General features: G+C 45.3%; 1 protein-coding gene across 5 annotated transcripts in view; it reads left to right on the forward strand.

Moving 5' to 3' along the window:
- The first annotated feature begins 1,046 nt into the window (after window positions 1-1,046).
- acaca (acetyl-CoA carboxylase alpha) overlaps window positions 1,047-15,416 on the forward strand; it is a 38,037-nt gene continuing 23,667 nt past the window's right edge. For all 5 annotated transcript variants that reach the window (XM_062988293.1, XM_062988294.1, XM_062988295.1 and 2 more), the window contains exons 1-24: window positions 1,047-1,110; window positions 2,573-2,804; window positions 4,977-5,109; window positions 5,207-5,345; window positions 6,040-6,149; window positions 7,158-7,239; window positions 7,342-7,440; window positions 7,589-7,695; window positions 7,789-7,899; window positions 8,214-8,423; window positions 9,883-10,053; window positions 10,169-10,330; window positions 10,452-10,615; window positions 11,361-11,511; window positions 11,638-11,741; window positions 11,841-12,068; window positions 12,197-12,347; window positions 12,933-13,067; window positions 13,312-13,458; window positions 13,551-13,739; window positions 13,832-13,932; window positions 14,268-14,356; window positions 14,461-14,585; window positions 14,701-14,814. In XM_062988293.1, the coding sequence (XP_062844363.1) occupies window positions 2,602-2,804; window positions 4,977-5,109; window positions 5,207-5,345; window positions 6,040-6,149; window positions 7,158-7,239; window positions 7,342-7,440; window positions 7,589-7,695; window positions 7,789-7,899; window positions 8,214-8,423; window positions 9,883-10,053; window positions 10,169-10,330; window positions 10,452-10,615; window positions 11,361-11,511; window positions 11,638-11,741; window positions 11,841-12,068; window positions 12,197-12,347; window positions 12,933-13,067; window positions 13,312-13,458; window positions 13,551-13,739; window positions 13,832-13,932; window positions 14,268-14,356; window positions 14,461-14,585; window positions 14,701-14,814 (3,225 nt within the window). In that variant the 5' untranslated portion in view covers window positions 1,047-1,110; window positions 2,573-2,601. The remainder of the gene's footprint in view (window positions 1,111-2,572; window positions 2,805-4,976; window positions 5,110-5,206; window positions 5,346-6,039; window positions 6,150-7,157; window positions 7,240-7,341; window positions 7,441-7,588; window positions 7,696-7,788; window positions 7,900-8,213; window positions 8,424-9,882; window positions 10,054-10,168; window positions 10,331-10,451; window positions 10,616-11,360; window positions 11,512-11,637; window positions 11,742-11,840; window positions 12,069-12,196; window positions 12,348-12,932; window positions 13,068-13,311; window positions 13,459-13,550; window positions 13,740-13,831; window positions 13,933-14,267; window positions 14,357-14,460; window positions 14,586-14,700; window positions 14,815-15,416) is intronic.

Genomic DNA, 15,416 nt, shown 5'->3' on the forward strand with positions numbered 1-15,416 from the left:
GTAGCACGTGTGGACTGGTGAATCAGGTTTAGCGAGCTGCTCGAGACGTGTCGGATCATTTCTGAGGAATTCTGCTGTTAAAATACCCCCAAAACAGGATCGTATCTGTAGTTGAATCTTTTTTTTTTTATTTGTATAAATGATCGGAAATGTCAAATTTTAAAAAAATAGAGCGACACATTTACCTGAAGCAATGCAAGGATCTGGGAATAATCACAAATAAACAACTTAGAAATGTCCCAAATGTTCCTGCCATTGTGGCTCCCAGATATCAAAAACTACTAATATTTTTTACAGCACTTGTTTTTTAAATTAAAAGTTAATTAATTCTATTAAATGTAGCTTTATTTTCTCTATAACTTCTGTGGCTTTGTTTGATTACGTCCAGTTAGCATTTCTGAGGACAGGAACCAATGTCTAATGAGAAGGCCTGGCTTGTGATCGGCATTCCAATTCATCCTAAAGGTTTTAAATGGGTTCGAGGTCGGGGGCGGTGTGCAGACCACTGGAATTTCTCCACACCAAACTTGTCAAACCGAGTGTTTATGGACAAATCTTTGTCATGCAGGGATAGGTACAAAGTTAGAAACAAAATGTATTTTATATAAAGCAGACGCTTTTATCCAAAGCAACTTACATTTATGACTGAATACATATCCCAACAGTGGCAACTTGTTGGTGGTGGGGCTTGAACCGGCAACCTTCTGATCCCACTGAGCTACCACTGGCCTTTTTTAACCTTTGTGGAATTTACTGTAGAAGATGGACAGTGTTGCTTAAGAAGGGTCAGTGCATAACCATGATCGCCAAGGTTAGAGGGTTAACTCGGACCAATCAGATCGTCATTACAGATTGACCAAGAGTATAGCCTTGAATGTAAGCCAGACGTAATCACCGTCACCACACGTGCACCACAATCATTTTCTTGGGATTGTTCCAGCCAATCACAGCTACACAGTTGAGTTAAGAGGCGGAGCTTTTGCTGTTAGCCACACCCAACTGGATATTACCATAGTCGGATCCAAAAAATCTACACTCCGGACGTCCTCGGGGACCTGAGAGCATCGGGGTGGAGGACTACCAACAGCGTGGACCACTTTCTACGGCACTGTTAAGTCAAACTCTGTCTGTCCATGTTAAAGGGATACACCAGTACAGAGACCAGTTCAAGCTGGTCTAGGGACAGATATTTAAATCATATATGTTATTATTTTAAACAAAAGCTTTTATTCATTAGTGAGTTGAGTTGACTAAATCTGTAGAAACGGGACTACTTTTTCAAAGGGAGTGAGCTGTAGTTGTGCTTTATCAACCTAGTCTTGTAGGTCTGTCGTGCAGGTAACTGGGAACTACTTTTTGTTGAAAAGCCAGGAAAACCAGAGAAGAATCAACATACCACTACTGGCAAGACTTTTAATGGTAGCACCTTGTAGCTTAGTGCTCAGGGCTCTGGGCCTCATCAGAAGGTTAAGGGTTCGAATCCTAGCTCTGCCTAGAATTTGCTCTTTCGGAAACGGGACTACTTTTTCAAAGGGAGTGATCTGTACTTGGTAACTGGGAACTACTTTTTGTTAAAAAGCCAGGTAAAAGCATAGAGAAATCGTCGTACTGCTGCTACCAGCAAGACTTTTAATGGTAGCATCCTGTAGCTTAGTGGTTAGGGCTCTGGGCCTCAAATCAGAAGGTTAAGGGTTCGAATTCTAGCTCTGCCTAGAATTCGCTCTTTCGGAAACGGGACTACTTTTTCAAAGGGAGTGATCTGTAGTTGTGATTTTTTAACCTAGTCTTGTAGTCTGTCGTGTAGGGAACTGGGAACTACTTTTTGTTAAAAAGCCAGGTAACACCAGAGAAGAGTTGACGTACCACTACTGGGCTTTAAGCAGATTCCTGTGTAGCGTACTGGTCAGGGCTCTGGGCCTCGAATCAGAAGCTTAAGGGTTCGAATCCTGGCTCTGCCTGTTTGACCCTTGAGCAAATTCTTAACCGTTTTGTACAATCGATGACCCTGCTGCGTTCTGGTTCTGACCCCATTAACCCCCTATTAAAATGCAGAACTTTCGGAAATGGGACTATTTTTTCAAAGGGAGTAATCTGTAGTTTGTTGTCATGCACGTAACTGGGAACTACTTTTTGTTCAAAAGCCAGGTAACACCAGAGGCTCTGGGCCTCAAATCAGAAGCTTGCGGGTTTGAATCCTAGCTCTGCCTGGAATTTGCTCCTTCGGAAACGGGACTACTTTTTTAAAGGGAGTAATCTGTGGTCGTGCTTTATCTACCTAGGTCTGTCATGCAGGTAACTGGGAACTACTTTTTGTTGAAAAGAATCGACGTACAGCTACCGACAAGACTTCTCAAATCAGAAGCCTGAGGGTTTGAATCCTAGCTCTGCCTATTTGACCCTTAAGCAAATTTTTTATTGTTTTGTACAATCGCTGACCCTGCGTTCTGGTTCTGACCTCGTTAACTTCTTAAATGCATTTCAAGACAGCTAGTTATCCAGTCCAGTTTCAGTACAGGAATAACCACTCCAGGATTGTGCCAAAATTTTTAATGCTGCCTCTTTTCCCGCTCAGTGTTCGGAGCCTGCCAGTGTCGCCCGGCCATGGCGGAGCAGGACCCCTCGGCGGAGAAACCCCCGGCCGCTTCTCACTTCACCATCGGCTCGGTGTCGGAGGACAACTCTGAGGACGAGACGGCGAGCAAGACGGTGCCCTCGGCGGAGGAAAAGGACAGCTCCATCTCTCCATCCTCGCTCAGCTCGGACAGCGCTTTCGAAAGCCTGGACGGGCCTTTGCACAACATGAGGTCAGCGCGTGTTTGGCTCCTCTCTCGCGTTGTGAAACGTGTTTGTGCGTGTCGTCGCTTATCAGAGTCATTTAGATAACGCCGCGTCTGTCGAGTCACGTTATGAAATGGAAAACGTTTCCCAATCCGTATCCTGGAGTCACTTTTCACTTACTTTACTTTACTGTGTTAAAGATATTAAAGGAATTTTTGGGCGTCTTGCTTAAGGGCTCGGCGGTGGGAACCTTGTAATTACTGGCTCAGAATCGGAAACACTTGCAACCACTGTTTATAAATACACCAGGCCAAAAGTATGTGGACGCCCATCCTAATTGCTAACAGGTCGGTAAAATCAATTTACAATTACGGCATTTAGCAGACGCTTTTATCCAAAGTGATTTACAATAGTTTAACAGTATACAGTCTAAGCAATTGAGGGTTAAGGGCCTTGCTTGAGGGCCCAACAGTGGCAACCTGGCAGTGGTGGGGCTTGAACCAATGACCTTTCGATTACTAGTCCTGTACCTTAACCACTAGGCTACAACTGCCCTAAAGGTCCTCACCTGTCCTATTCATTCAGTCAGTTTTACCAGCGCTTTATTCTATTCAGGTTCCCAGTGGGTCCACTTCACTAGGCGAACACCAGGCAACACACCAGACTGGTCGCCTGTCTATCACACACACACACACACACACAGTTAACCTAATTTCATGTCTTTAGACTTGAAGGAAACCGACACAGACATGGAGAGAACATGCAAACTCCACACAGAAAGGACCCGGACCTCTCCACCTGGGAATCGAGTGCCCAGTTGTGCCTGCTAGGGGAACCCAGTCGACCGATAGCAGAGCTAAGATTCATATTCGAAGAGTTCAAAGTCCCAGCGCTGGTTATGACAGTTGTAGCCTAGTGGTTGAAGTACTGGACTAGTAATCGAAAGGTTGCTGGTTCAGGCCCCACCACTGCCGGGTTGCCACTGTTGGGCCCTTAACCCTCCATTGCTTAAACACTGTATACTGTAAGTCGCTTTGGATAAAAGCGTCTGCTAAATGCTGAAAATGTAAATGTGATGCTAGAGTCACATTCTTAATACCTGGACTGTGAACAGGTTGGTGAGGTCTCTTTTTTTGGCATGGTGCCCTTATTGGTGGGCGAGTGTGAAAAGTCTTGGGTCAGTGCGACTTCTGGATGAGGACTCTTCAGAAAACAGCCCTACCAGAATCTTGATGCCTCACGCTTACTGGTTAATCTGCTCTATGAGGCGTCCTAGCAATCCTACGGCAATTCAGTTAGTAATCGGTTAGTCAACATGTCCAAGATGTCAAAGTCTAAAGCCGCTAAAAATACGACTTGGCTACTTGAGTTTGGAAAACTAACAATCATTTCTGTGGACACAGAAGAGGGGATCAAAACATGGGACAGAACATGAAGCCTCGTACTATCACTGGATGTTCTAGGTTTACATTCAACCATTAAGGAAGCTGTGCTGTGTGTTGTAGCTTTTAAATGTACTCCTAGAGACACGGAGACCCTCCCTGTCCTGTCCTGCCTTCCTATTGGACATGAAGAGGAGCTGCATTGAGCAAGAAGACAAGTAGCCACAGATCCTTCCAAAGATTGCACTGTGTCCTCATTTCCGTGGCCTCGTGCATGCGCCGGTGCCGATGACGTAAGGACGCTGAGTCACGCCATGCAGGATTCGATGTCCCCCCCCCCCCCCCCTGCTTACATTCCAGCAGAATGAGAGCAGAGAGGCCTGTTCATCTCGCTCTGACCCGTCACCTCCTCCTTCTGGCATGATGGTCCAGACTCACTATTGAGCACTTTCTAGGAATCATGAAGGTAGCCAATTGTGTGTCTGTGTAGACGCCCGGCCGGCCGATAGCACCGCAGAGATTCAGGACTTGAATGGACAGCTGCGCCTCCCAAGCACATCGATATTCTTCCTGTCCTGCTTTTTTATTGTCCAGTTGTAGCAGACATGAACCACAGAGAAGATCATATATGCACTAAGATGCATTAAAAAAAGAGGGGAGGGGGCACATACTTATTCCAACCGCTAAATTCTGTGCCTTTTGTGCCTAAAGCTGTGGGTTAGTGATGGGTGTCCATATATTTTTGACCATACAGTGTGTTTTATTCACGTTTCTGCTGTGTATTGACAATCTATTTCCGGTTGTTATTGGTTTAAGGCCCAGTATGTCCGGGTTGCACTTGGTGAAGCAGGGTCGGGACCGCAGGCGCCTCGATCTGCAGAGGGACTTCACCGTGGCCTCGCCGGCCGAGTTCGTCACCCGATTCGGAGGAAACAAAGTCATCGAAAAGGTGATCTAAGTCGTTGTGTGTGTGTGCTGGACGATACACAGATGAGCCAAAACATTAGGACCAACCTGTGTCCTCGTACTTTGCCAATAATTTGCAGGTTCTCATCGCCAACAATGGCATCGCCGCCGTGAAGTGTATGCGCTCCATCCGGCGCTGGGCGTACGAGATGTTCCGGAACGAGCGTGCCATCCGTTTTGTCGTCATGGTAACCCCCGAGGATCTGAAGGCCAACGCGGGTGAGTGAACAGTACCAAATACTGTAACTAAAAGAGGAACCGGACGCCGATGAACCGGGACGCTCTGGTGTACCTAATAAAATGTATCTGTTATCTGGCCATCTCATGTGTACATTCATGAATTATTATATAAGCTACATTTTATACAGATGAACTTTGTGGGTATACAATGACTGACTGTTGCACCATTGTTGTACCTTATTTATCACTAATCAAGGGGCCTGATTCATTCACACCAGTACAACACACTTCTGTTTATTATCATTAGTGTCATTGCACTGGTCAGTCGCCCAAAAGACACCCGGTCAGTGATAAAGGGAGGAACAATAGGGTACAGAAGAAAAGCTAGACTACAGTCAGTAATTGTATACCAATAAGATTTATCTGTTTGGTAGGTGTAGCTCATAATGACCCACATATGTAAGTAGCAGTTGTGTACCTAATAAAACGCACGGCATGAAAGACTCGCTTACGTGTGAAGGTACCCTCAACGCCAAGGACCGCACATGCCACAGCAGCGTGGCTTGGCAGACTCAGAGTGCGCGTGCTTGACTGACCTGCCTGCAGTCCAGATCTGTCTCCTATTGAAAATGTATAGCGCATAACAAACACGGCGGAACACCTAGTGTCCCAGCTCTTCTGAAAACGGGGTCTGTATCAGAAATGTGAACAATTTTGTTTGCGTTTCTTACAGAGTACATAAAAATGGCTGATCATTACGTACCCGTTCCCGGGGGGACCAACAACAACAACTACGCCAACGTGGAGCTGATTTTAGACATCGCCAAACGCATTCCAGTACAGGTATTTAACACTAATGCACTGTATGGCCAAAAGTATGTGGACACCTGGTCATGAGCTTATTGGACATACCTTGTCAAAACCGTAGCATTAATGGGGAGTCGACCTGCTTTTCAAAGTCGAAATTCCGATTCGTCCCAGAGATGTTCAGTGGGATGAAGGTGAGGGCTCTGTGCAACCAGAGAGCATCATACCCTCGCTTTGTACACAGGAATGGAAAATACCTTTCCCAGATAGCTACATTTCATACTCCTGTAAGCACTGGGTTGTGGTGTGTGTGGAGGCTTTACATTACATCTTGTTAACCACAGTGGGACCAGAATGCCACCATTTTCATTAATGAAGTATATTTCAATTTGTCTTTCGTAGGGCGGCACGGTGGCTTAGTGGGTAGCACTGTCGCCTCACAACAAGAAGGTCCTGGGTTCAATCTCCAGGTGGGGCGGTCCGGGTCCTTTCTGTGCGGAGTTTGCATGTTCTCCCCTTGTCCGCGTGGGTTTCCTCCGGGTACTCCGGTTTCCTCCCACAGTCCAAAAAACATGCCCCCAGGTTAATTGGAAACACTGAATTGTCCTATAGATACCTAGCCGCTAGATGCACTAGTGCATTGTAGTGCCGGTCCCAAGCCCGGATAAATTAGGGAGGGTCGTGTCAGGAAGGGCATCCGGCATAAAAATTGTGCCAAATCAATGAGCGATGACTCGCTGTGGCGAGCCCTGAAAAAGGGAAAAAGCCGAAAGAAGAAGAAGAAGATTTCAATTTGTGTTTCGTATTGATAGTATTAATACATACAAATAATTGTGTCAAATACCTCTTGGATCCAGGGTTTGGTCGGTCGGGCGTTTACATATGTGTGGCTGAGGCCCCTCACTGGATTGGTGTTTTGTATGGGGTGTACCCGGTGATTCCGGGGGAAAAAACAGACCCATTACAATCCTGACCAGGATAAAGTGACGGTAAGACAGGAAAATTAAGTGAAACTAAATAATAATATGAACCTCCACTATGCAGGCGGTGTGGGCCGGATGGGGACACGCCTCGGAGAATCCGAAACTCCCAGAGCTGCTGTACAAGAATGGCATCGCGTTCATGGGTTTGTTTTCCAAGACATCAGTTATACAGAATATATATAACACCATAATGAAATATGGCTCCATGTCGTTATTTATTATTTTCTTTAATCTTGTTCTCTAAGGTCCCCCCAGCCAGGCCATGTGGGCACTGGGAGACAAGATCGCGTCCTCCATCGTGGCGCAGACGGCCGGCATTCCCACTCTACCCTGGAGTGGATCAGGTCTGTTCACCACACAGCGTCGTGATTAAATTAATGAAATTAGCTTTTTGGATTCAATCCAGACACGAATCTTTATTTAAACGGTCGTGTAGTTCTGATTCAGCGTGTCGTACCAGAATGAAGCTGATTATCGATCTGGCGTGTGCAGGTCTGACTGTCACGTGGTCAGAAAGTGACAAGAAGAAGCGGATCGTGAACGTACCCGACGAGCTGTACGAGCAGGGCTGCATCCAGGACGTGGAGGAGGGTCTGAAGGTACCAGCTCCGTTTACAACTTGAAAACCACCCTTGTATTGTGTTTTGCCGTTATCCGTTTGCCAACCTGAGCCGTGTCGTGGTGTCTGGCAGGCGGCGGAGCAGGTGGGCTACCCGGTGATGATCAAGGCTTCGGAGGGTGGAGGTGGAAAGGGCATCCGCAAGGTCAACACCGCCGACGACTTCCCCAATCTCTTCAGACAGGTCAGGATATATTTCGGTTCGTACAGATATCGTAAGTCGCTGTGTGGGTTATAATGATTTGTTCTCTGGGCAATTTCTACCATACTGATAGACCTTACAAAGATTTAAGCTATTTATCCTATAGAATGTAAGAAATAATGGCAGTGGAATCCTTGTATTTGGGCTGTCAGTTGAAAGGTTTTTGGAGTTTGAATCCCAGCTCTGCCATGCAGCCACTGTGGGGCCCTTGAGCAAGGCCCTTAACCCTCTTCAAGCCGCCACATTGGCGACCCTGCACTATTCTAAACTATTCTGTACATGATAATCTTTTACAGGTACAGACAGAGGTGCCCGGCTCGCCCATCTTCGTCATGCAGCTCGCCAAACACGCTCGTCACCTGGAGGTTCAGATCCTGGCTGATCAGTACGGAAACGCCATCTCGCTGTTCGGCAGAGACTGTTCGGTCCAGCGCCGACACCAGAAGATCATAGAGGAGGCGCCCGCCACCATCGCCACCTCCGACGTGTTCGAGAACATGGAAAAGGTTGTGATGGTCAAAATACACACACACACACAATACAATACACACACACAACACACAAACACACACAATACACATACACACAAAACACAAACACACAACACAATACAAATATACACATACACACAATACACACACACAAAACACATACACACACAACACAATACAAATATACACATATACACAATACACACACACAATACACACACACGCACACAAAACACACACACACAACACAATACACACACACAACACAATACACACACCACATACACACACAACACATACACACACAACACAATACACACACAACACAATACACACACAACACAATACAAATATACACATACACATACACACAATACACACATACACACACAACACAATACAAATATACACATACACACAATACACACACACAAAACACAATACACACACAACACAATACAAATATACACATATACATACAATACACACACACAAAACACATACACACACAACACAATACACACACACAAAACACATACACACACAACACAATACAAATATACACATATACATACAATACACACACACAAAACACATACACACACAACACAATACACACACACAAAACACATACACACACAACACAATACAAATATACACATATACATACAATACACACACACACAAAACACATACACACACAACACAATACACACACACACACAACACAATACACACACAACACATACACACACACAAAACATACACACACAAACAAAGCACAATACATACACACATGCAATAAACATACACACAATACATACACAAAACACATACACACACACACACAACACAATACACACACAACACAATACAAATATACACATATACACACAATACACACACACAAAACCCATACACACACAATACACACACACAAAACACATACACACACAACACAATACAAATATACACATATACACACAAAACACATACACACACAACACAATACAAATATACACATATACACACAATACACAAACACAAAACACATACACACACACAACACAATACACACACACAACACAATACACACACACACAACACAATACACACACACAACACAATACACACACACAACACAATACAAATATACACATATACACAATACACAAACACATACACACACTCAAAACACATACACACACACAACGCAATACACACACTCAAAACACATACACACACACAACACAATACACACACACACAAACAAAGCACAATATATACGCACACGCAATAAACATACACACAAGACACACAAAATACAACATACACACACAAGACACAGGAAGGTCCTGGTCAAAGCTATCACCATGGTTACAAAGATCATAGACATCACATCAGCATTGTGTTACTGCTGTGTAGTAACTGTGTGTGTGTGTGTGTGTGTGTGTGTGTGTGTTGTTTCTCTCAGTGTGCGGTCGAACTGGCTAAAATGGTGGGCTATGTGAGCGCCGGAACCGTGGAGTATCTCTACAGTCAGGACGGAAGCTTCTACTTCCTGGAGCTGAACCCCCGTCTGCAGGTGGAACACCCCTGTACCGAGATGGTGGCCGACGTCAATCTGCCCGCCGCTCAGCTACAGGTGTGTGCGAATGACAAACCGTCACGCTACTCTGATAAAAAAAGCCATGTGGGGTTGGGAGTACTTTGGAAAACCGTTGTCACTTAACACAGTCCACCGCTGACTTAAATTTCAGATCGCCATGGGCATCCCTCTGCACCGCATCAAGGACATCCGGATGCTGTATGGCCTGCAGCCGTGGGGAGACTCGCCCATCGACTTCGATGCGCTCTGTACCGCCCCGTGTCCGCGAGGGCACGTCATCGCGGCCCGTATCACCAGCGAGAACCCAGACGAGGTGTGTAGACCATGACATTAAATGTACAGTCATTTAACAGTGTATATTCATCTCATATTTTTGGACGCTGATGCTAATTCATGGTGATGATGAAAGACTTTCCCATTCCGCTGTGTTTCAGGGATTCAAGCCGAGTTCAGGGACGGTGCAGGAGCTGAACTTCCGCAGTAATAAGAACGTCTGGGGGTATTTCAGCGTGGCTGCGGCGGGGGGGCTGCACGAATACGCCGACTCCCAGTTCGGCCACTGCTTCTCCTGGGGTGAAAATCGTGAGGAGGCGATCTCGTACGTACAAATGATTTAGTCTGGATGATATAAAACACATTGTTTTGCTTCTATTTCCTTTATTATTTCATTTTTCTTTTTCTTTACACCCGATTTTTCTTTTATTCTCTTTTTATTTTTCTTTATAATTTTTTGCTTTTTAAGCAAGTATTACACGGATGAACGTCATAATCTGTTGTTTTATTTTCATTTGTTTTATTTTATTTTTTATTACACTTTCTTATTCTTTATTATCAATTTTTATTTGTTTTACTTTGTTATTTTAGGTTTGGTTTTGTTTCTATTTTATGTAAAATGTTTATTTTCTTTTAATATTTTTTAAGGTTTTCATCTTTTGTCTTTATTTATTTACTTTCTTGCTGTTTTTATTTTATTTTAATTCCGTATGTTTTCTTGTTTTCTTGTTTCTGTAGGTTTATTTTACTATAAACCATCCATTTAATCCTCATTTATTTCTTGTTTTTTTATGTATATTTTTTAATATATTTTATTTTTAGTGTCTAAAATATAATGATATATTCTTTAAATTATTAGATTGGGTGTTTCCATTATTGTATAGTTTATTTAATCTTATTATGATCATACTGATTACTATTATTAATATTTTGATTATTATTATTATTAATGTTATTAATAGTATATTATTATTTTCAGTATTATTATTATCATTTTGATTGTTATTATTATTGTTATTATTATTATGATTATTATTATGATCATTATTGTTGTTATTTGAACGTTACAGGAACATGGTGGTGGCTCTGAAGGAACTCTCTATCAGAGGAGATTTCAGGACCACAGTCGAGTATCTAATCAAACTCTTAGAGACCGAGAGCTTCCAGCACAACAGTATCGACACCGGCTGGCTGGATCGACTCATCTCTGAGAAAATGCAGGTAAACGTCGTTCAGCGACCTCGGCTTTAATATTACAACCGTTAAAATGGTTACACGCTTGTAGAGACAACATTACTGCATACTGATGTTAAAGGTTGTTTTGTGCACTCACTCACTTATTTTAAGGCGGAGCGGCCGGATACGATCCTGGGAATAGTGAGCGGGGCGCTACACGTGGCCGACGTGAACTTCAGGAACAGTGTATCCAACTTCCTGCATTCCCTGGAAAGGTCAGCCATACCCCTCCCTCAGGCACAGCCAGTAGTCCCTTTCAGATGCCTGCTTTGGTCTATAATCCTAATAACCAACGGGTCGTTTCCTCTCCGCAGGGGTCAGGTGCTGGCGGCCCACACGCTGGTGAACACGGTGGACGTGGAGCTGATCTACGAGGGCACCAAGTACGTCCTGAAGGTGACCCGCCAGTCGCCCAACTCCTACGTGCTCATCATGAACGGCTCGTCGGTGGAGGTGGACGTGCACCGGCTCAGCGACGGCGGCCTCCTGCTGTCCTACGACGGCAGCAGCTACACCACCTACATGAAGGAGGAGGTGGACCGGTACGAATTCTCTCTCTGTCTTTCTTTGTACAATCTGGTCCCACTGTGGTTTACAACATGTAATGTAAAGCCTCCACAATGGGGGCGATCACATACAACGAACCATCTTTTCATCCTTGCGTTTCCAGGTACCGGATCACCATCGGTAATAAGACGTGCGTGTTCGAGAAGGAGAACGATCCGTCCCTGCTCCGGTCACCTTCTGCCGGGAAACTCATCCAGTACACGGTGGAGGACGGCGGTCACGTGTTTTCCGGACAGTGCTACGCTGAAATTGAGGTGGGCGTGAATTATGTATTTATTTATTTATTCATTTATTTTTGGATCCATTTTTGAGTGGAATACGAATGGAATCCACTCGCTATAGATCCTGAGGACGTGAGTTTAATGTTCACCTGTGACCAGGTGGCTTCCAAAACCATGCAGAAGGTAGGTTGGTGGCACTAAATCGTCCCTAGGTGTGGACCCACCACCACCAAGACCAGGTTGATGTCTACTGAAAACAGCTGGTCGAGTGGGTGTTGTACAGTAACGTGGGACTCAGGAACCTGGTTCTGTCCTCAACTCCGGCATGTTCTCCCTGTGTCTGTGGCATTCTTTCTCCTTTTAAAGGCATGCAGGAGGTAGATTGGCCACTTAAAATTGTCCCTTGATAGAAGTGAGTAAGAAAGCAGGTGAGTGTCGGTCTGCGAAAAAATGGGCGCAACTCCCACAGCGACCCTGACCAGGATGAATTGCCAGTAAAAATGAATTTAAGCCCTTTCACTGTGTGATTTGATGTGCTTGGTGCACCTTAAATGTTTGGCTCGGAAGACACTGACCGTGTGTGTGTGTGTGTGTGTGTGTGTGTGTGTGTATGAGCAGGTAATGAAGATGGTCATGACTCTGACAGCAGCCGAGTCGGGGTGTATTCACTACGTGAAGCGAGCAGGGGCGGTCCTGGAGCCGGGATGCATCATAGCCAAACTGCAGCTGGACGATCCCAGCCGAGTCCAGCAGGTACGATGAGCCAAAACATTTGGACACCTTGACCATGAGCTTGCTGTACAGCCCATTTGAAAGCAAATGCTGTCAAAACAGGGTGACGTATGTCTGATCTTTAAGCTAGAACAACAGCCGCTCTTCTGAGAAGGCTTCTCACAAGACTTTGAAGTATGTCTGTGGGAATTTGTGCCCCTGTACTTACAGTGTAAACAGTCAAAACATAGATGGCAAATGTAAATGTATGTTTTTGTGGCTGCAGGCGGAGCTGCACACCGGAGCGCTACCTGTCGTTCAGGCCGTGGCTCTGAGAGGAGAGAAACTGCACCGTGTTTTCCACAGCACCCTGGATCACCTGGTTCACGTCATGAACGGCTTCTGCCTGCCCGAACCCTTCTTCAGTGTCAAGGTAACACACACACACACACACACACACACACATATGATGATGGAAAACCATGATGGGTCCCAGTACTATAACGCAGAACTGTGTTCCTTCAGCTGAAGGACTGGGTGGAGCGGCTGATGACGACCCTGCGCGATCCGTCCCTGCCCCTGCTGGAACTACAGGACATCATGACGAGCGTGTCGGGTCGAATCCCGCCCGCCGTGGAGAAGGCCATCAAGAAGGAGATGGCGCAGTACGCCAGCAACATCACATCTGTGCTCTGCCAGTTCCCCAGCCAGCAGGTACAAACCACCTCGCCCACCCCCGTGTCAGTCTGATGCAGAGATTTCCCACAATGCCTCGGTCACTAAATACCCCATCTTTTTTCTGTTAGATCGCCAATATTTTGGACAGCCATGCGGCTACGTTGAACAGGAAGTCGGAGCGCGAGGTCTTCTTCATGAACACGCAGAGCATCGTGCAGCTCGTCCAGAAGTCAGTTTCAATCCGATCACACACACACACACACACATATACACATACACACATACACAAGGGTTATGCAACACATATATTACCCTGTGTTATAAGTAATTGCCCCCCTACGTCTCCAAGACACTTTATCCAAAGCGACTTACAGTACAGTGACTTTATACACTCTGAGCAATTGATGGTTACAACAATTGAACAGTGACAACCTGGCAGTGGTGGGGCTTCAACTAGCAACCTTTTGATTACTAGTCCAGTACCTAAACCAACCACCAGGATACACTGTTATTACGGCAAAACACCGAGGCCCTCACTTGTGTGTGTAATTCTCGTGTCTGAAGGTATCGCAGCGGTATCCGGGGACACATGAGGGCGGTGGTGATGGATCTGCTCAGGCAGTATTTGAAGGTGGAGGTGCAGTTCCAGCACGGTAAGGTGTCACTCCACGCGCTTCCAAATTCATTCAACAGTTTAGGGAAGAGGAAGGAATATTTTTTCATTCTTTCCTTCCGTGTGTGTGTGTGTCGTCTGTAGGTCACTATGAAAAGTGTGTGTTCACTCTGCGTGAAGAGAACAAAGGCGACATGGCGAACGTCCTCAACTACATCTTCTCCCACGCCAAGGTCACCAAGAAGAACTCTCTGGTCACCATGCTCATTGTGAGGACACGACTGCACCCTACATTTCTGGGAAAATTTGGACTAGGACATTTTGTTATATATTTTTTCTAAATCTCTTGAACCTTTTTCCGTTTGTGTTTCTGTTTGTCTGCAGGATCAGCTGTGTGGACGAGACCCCACACTGACCGATGAGCTTATGGCGATACTTACTGAGCTCACACAGCTTAGCAAGACCACCAATGCTAAAGTGGCACTGCGTGCCCGCCAGGTACACACACACACACACGCACTAATTTGTGCTTTGTGTAGTTTTAATAGTTCAAATGGTCAGAGGTCCCCAACCATGATAGCCATGAGTGTCCGAGCTATTAAATCAGTGGTCCGACATACACAATCGGTCATGTCTGATGAAGGGAAGGTCAGATGGGGCTTCTTTTTGCTGCCTCTGTGATATGCGATCCCTGGGACTGGTTAAGGTGTGACAAAGGCTTTGGGAGGGGTAATACCATAACATGAAAATCATCCATCTGTCCGTCCATCCATCTATCTGTCCATCCATCCACTCAGACATTTGTCCACTTATCCAGAAGTTTGTCCATCCATCCATTCATCCAGACATCCACTCAGACATCTGTCCATTTATCCAAACATTCATCCATCCATCCATGTATCCATCCATCCATCCATCCATCTGGTCCATCTGTCTAGCCATTGGTCCATCAATCCATTCAGCAGTCTATTCAGACATCAGTCCATTTTTTCAGACATCCATCCATCTATTCATCCATCCATCTGTCCATCCATCCATTAATCCATCCATCCATTAATCCATCCATCCATCCAGTCACCAATCCATTCATCCATCCATCC

The sequence above is a fragment of the Trichomycterus rosablanca genome, chromosome 26 (assembly GCF_030014385.1).
Source record: "Trichomycterus rosablanca isolate fTriRos1 chromosome 26, fTriRos1.hap1, whole genome shotgun sequence".
Classification (NCBI taxonomy): domain Eukaryota; kingdom Metazoa; phylum Chordata; class Actinopteri; order Siluriformes; family Trichomycteridae; genus Trichomycterus; species Trichomycterus rosablanca.